General features: G+C 41.0%; 1 protein-coding gene and 1 pseudogene across 1 annotated transcript in view; one reads left to right on the forward strand and one right to left on the reverse strand.

Annotated features, from left to right (window-relative positions):
• The window catches only part of LOC106956019 (nuclear factor 7, ovary-like), a 5,986-nt pseudogene extending 5,388 nt beyond the window's left edge, over positions 1-598 (reverse strand).
• The window catches only part of ippk (inositol 1,3,4,5,6-pentakisphosphate 2-kinase), a 39,411-nt gene that overhangs the window by 30,708 nt on the left and 6,252 nt on the right, over positions 1-2,451 (forward strand). Inside the window, exon 13 of the mRNA XM_015046530.1 lies at positions 1,104-1,195. Coding sequence (XP_014902016.1) covers positions 1,104-1,195 — 92 coding nt within the window. The remainder of the gene's footprint in view (positions 1-1,103; positions 1,196-2,451) is intronic.

Consider the following 2,451-nt stretch of genomic DNA (forward strand, 5'->3'; position numbering starts at 1 on the left):
GCTCCAGAGTTTCCTGAACTTTCTTCCTGTGTTGCTGAGCAGCTTCATCGATGGGTCTGAATCTGTGCTCGGTGTGTTTTTCTGAATCTCTGCAGACGACACACACTGGCTGCTGATGGTCCAAACAGAAGAGTTTGAGTTTCTCAGAGTGCAGAGAGCAGAGACCCTCTGAAGCATTTTGGTTTCTCTGCTCTAAGACATACTCAATCAGGTTCTTCAGAGCCAGATTACAGGGAGGAAAATCCTTAGATGATCTCCTCTTACAAACTGGGCACTCCTTTGCTTGTTTCTCTCTCCACCAGTTCTCCAGACATTCCTTACAGAAGCTGTGGCTACATGATAGAACAAGCGGATCCTTAAAGACTTCCTGACAGACCGGACAGCAGAGATCCTCCTCTAACCTGGAAGCCATTTTGTCTCTGAATGAAACTGAAAACACAGAAGGTCCAGTCAGTCTCGGCTCCCTCCCTCCTCTACTAACTTCCCTCAAAGTGACTCTGAGTGTTTTGGTCCAACTCACCTTCAGTGTGAGCAGCTTGAAGCAGCAGAGTCTCTCTGAAGGAACCAAAAGTCACAAACTGCTTCCTGCTTTGGTTCAGGTGTGTCGGGTAGGCGGAGCTTAAATCTGATGAATTTGCTGTGTTTCTTGCATTTGAGGCGTGCTTCACTCCAGAGTCCAGAATTCAACCTTTGATCAGAACAGAACCTGTAATAAAGGTGGTAGAATAAACTGATTTCACTTTGTCATCTTGATTCTCATTCAGGAATAATCAGCTGACCTCGGCAAAGTTCACATCTAAAGTAAAAAAAATTCCTGCTTAAGGTTCTGTTTAACTTTTTTATCGGTGGCCGGTTTTAGTTTCTGATAAATAACTGATGACACCATCAACCTGCTGTTCAATCTTGTAATAATTAGTAAGAACCAATTGGTTTTATGTCCTAGTTGATAAAATAACTTTGTCCCATTTGTAAGACATCAGATCCACTCTCTCTGCTCCTGAAGTAAAACTCAGACACTCAGGATACAGTTAAAGTTTTTCTCAGATTTTCTGTTACTTTTCAGTCAGTTTTAGTCTAGTTCTGTTTCTTTTTTTTCTCTCCAGGTCCATCAGTACCGGATCGCCATGACAGCTAAGGACTGCTCCATCATGGTTACGCTGGTTCCCAGTGGTGAGGAAGAGGACGATGATGAAGAGTAAGACCTTAGTCTGTCTGTTAAATCAGAGCTGAGGCCTTTAGTTGCAGTCTGGATGTTCACTGTTTTATTAATCCTAATGATGGAGATTGATATTCATTCATGGAATGAACAGAAACTTCTGTCCAACCCAACTGGTCTTTTGCTACTGGTCTATAGATAGTTTGGTTGATCAGGAGTGCAACAATACATAAAATTCACGGTTCTGTTCAGTGCCTTAGTGTCACGATTCAATATTTTTTTGATACACATAAAATATTTTTTTCCAAAGTATAATTTATTGAAATTAATTAAACATTTATTTAACCCCAGAAGTGCAGTTTGTAAATTAAATGTTGCTGAAACGGCAAATAAGTCTCTAATTCTACTTTTGTCTTGTTATGCAAGTATGTTTGTGAATAAATCTTGTAACGAGGCTCAAGCATGTTTTATACAACAGGAAAGGGTTGCACAGAGCGATCACCCATTTCTTTTTCCCTCTCTGAATCGTGCACTAATGTCTGTCTAAATGACTGGGATCAAGTTTGCAGCATGTCTGCTTGTTATTAATCTTTGCTTCTACTTGTTTTCACACTGGGTGATGTCGGCATAAATGTAGTCATATTCTTTGTGTTCCTACCGATGTAGTCAAGCGTTGTGCTTTTGTCCACGACTTGGCATGAAAGCTAAAGTTATTCCAAACGGCAGATCTGAATGATGATGATGGTGGAGGAGCTTCGATATCAGGTATTAGAGGCAGTAGCCATGTTGCAGCTAGCTAGCCTTTGACTAGTCTGAATGCTCAGTGGATCTGTGCTCGATAAGGCAGCCTAGGTGGAGTAGTCGAACGCAGAACCATTGAGCCTTCAACACAGAGCGCATCTTCTTGATCAAATAATTTTTTAAAATCTGTTTAGTGCTTACCGAACCAAGAGCATTGCACTGAACGGTTCATAACAGATATATGTATTGTTGCACCCCAAGTAAACACATTTATATTTATTTCTATATAGACCCGTTGCAGAACCGGGTCTATATAATAGCAAGGGAGATGGAAGTCAGTTATGCTAGCTTGACTCTGACCACCTTAATGTATGAAGGTGCTGCGAATTCAGCGTATTTCGGTTGAGTTAAGCAAAACACAAAACAAACAAACAAACAAAAAAAAAAAACAACACACACTCAGACCGATCATCAGTAGAGCAGGTGTTTAAATGAGCTAATCAACCACCGCTGTGATAGTTCAGCTACTGCTGCGGCAAATTAGCCACCACAGC

The sequence above is a fragment of the Poecilia latipinna genome, unplaced genomic scaffold, assembly GCF_001443285.1.
Source record: "Poecilia latipinna isolate Pla-1442-1.1 unplaced genomic scaffold, P_latipinna-1.0 Scaffold782, whole genome shotgun sequence".
NCBI classification, from domain to species: domain Eukaryota; kingdom Metazoa; phylum Chordata; class Actinopteri; order Cyprinodontiformes; family Poeciliidae; genus Poecilia; species Poecilia latipinna.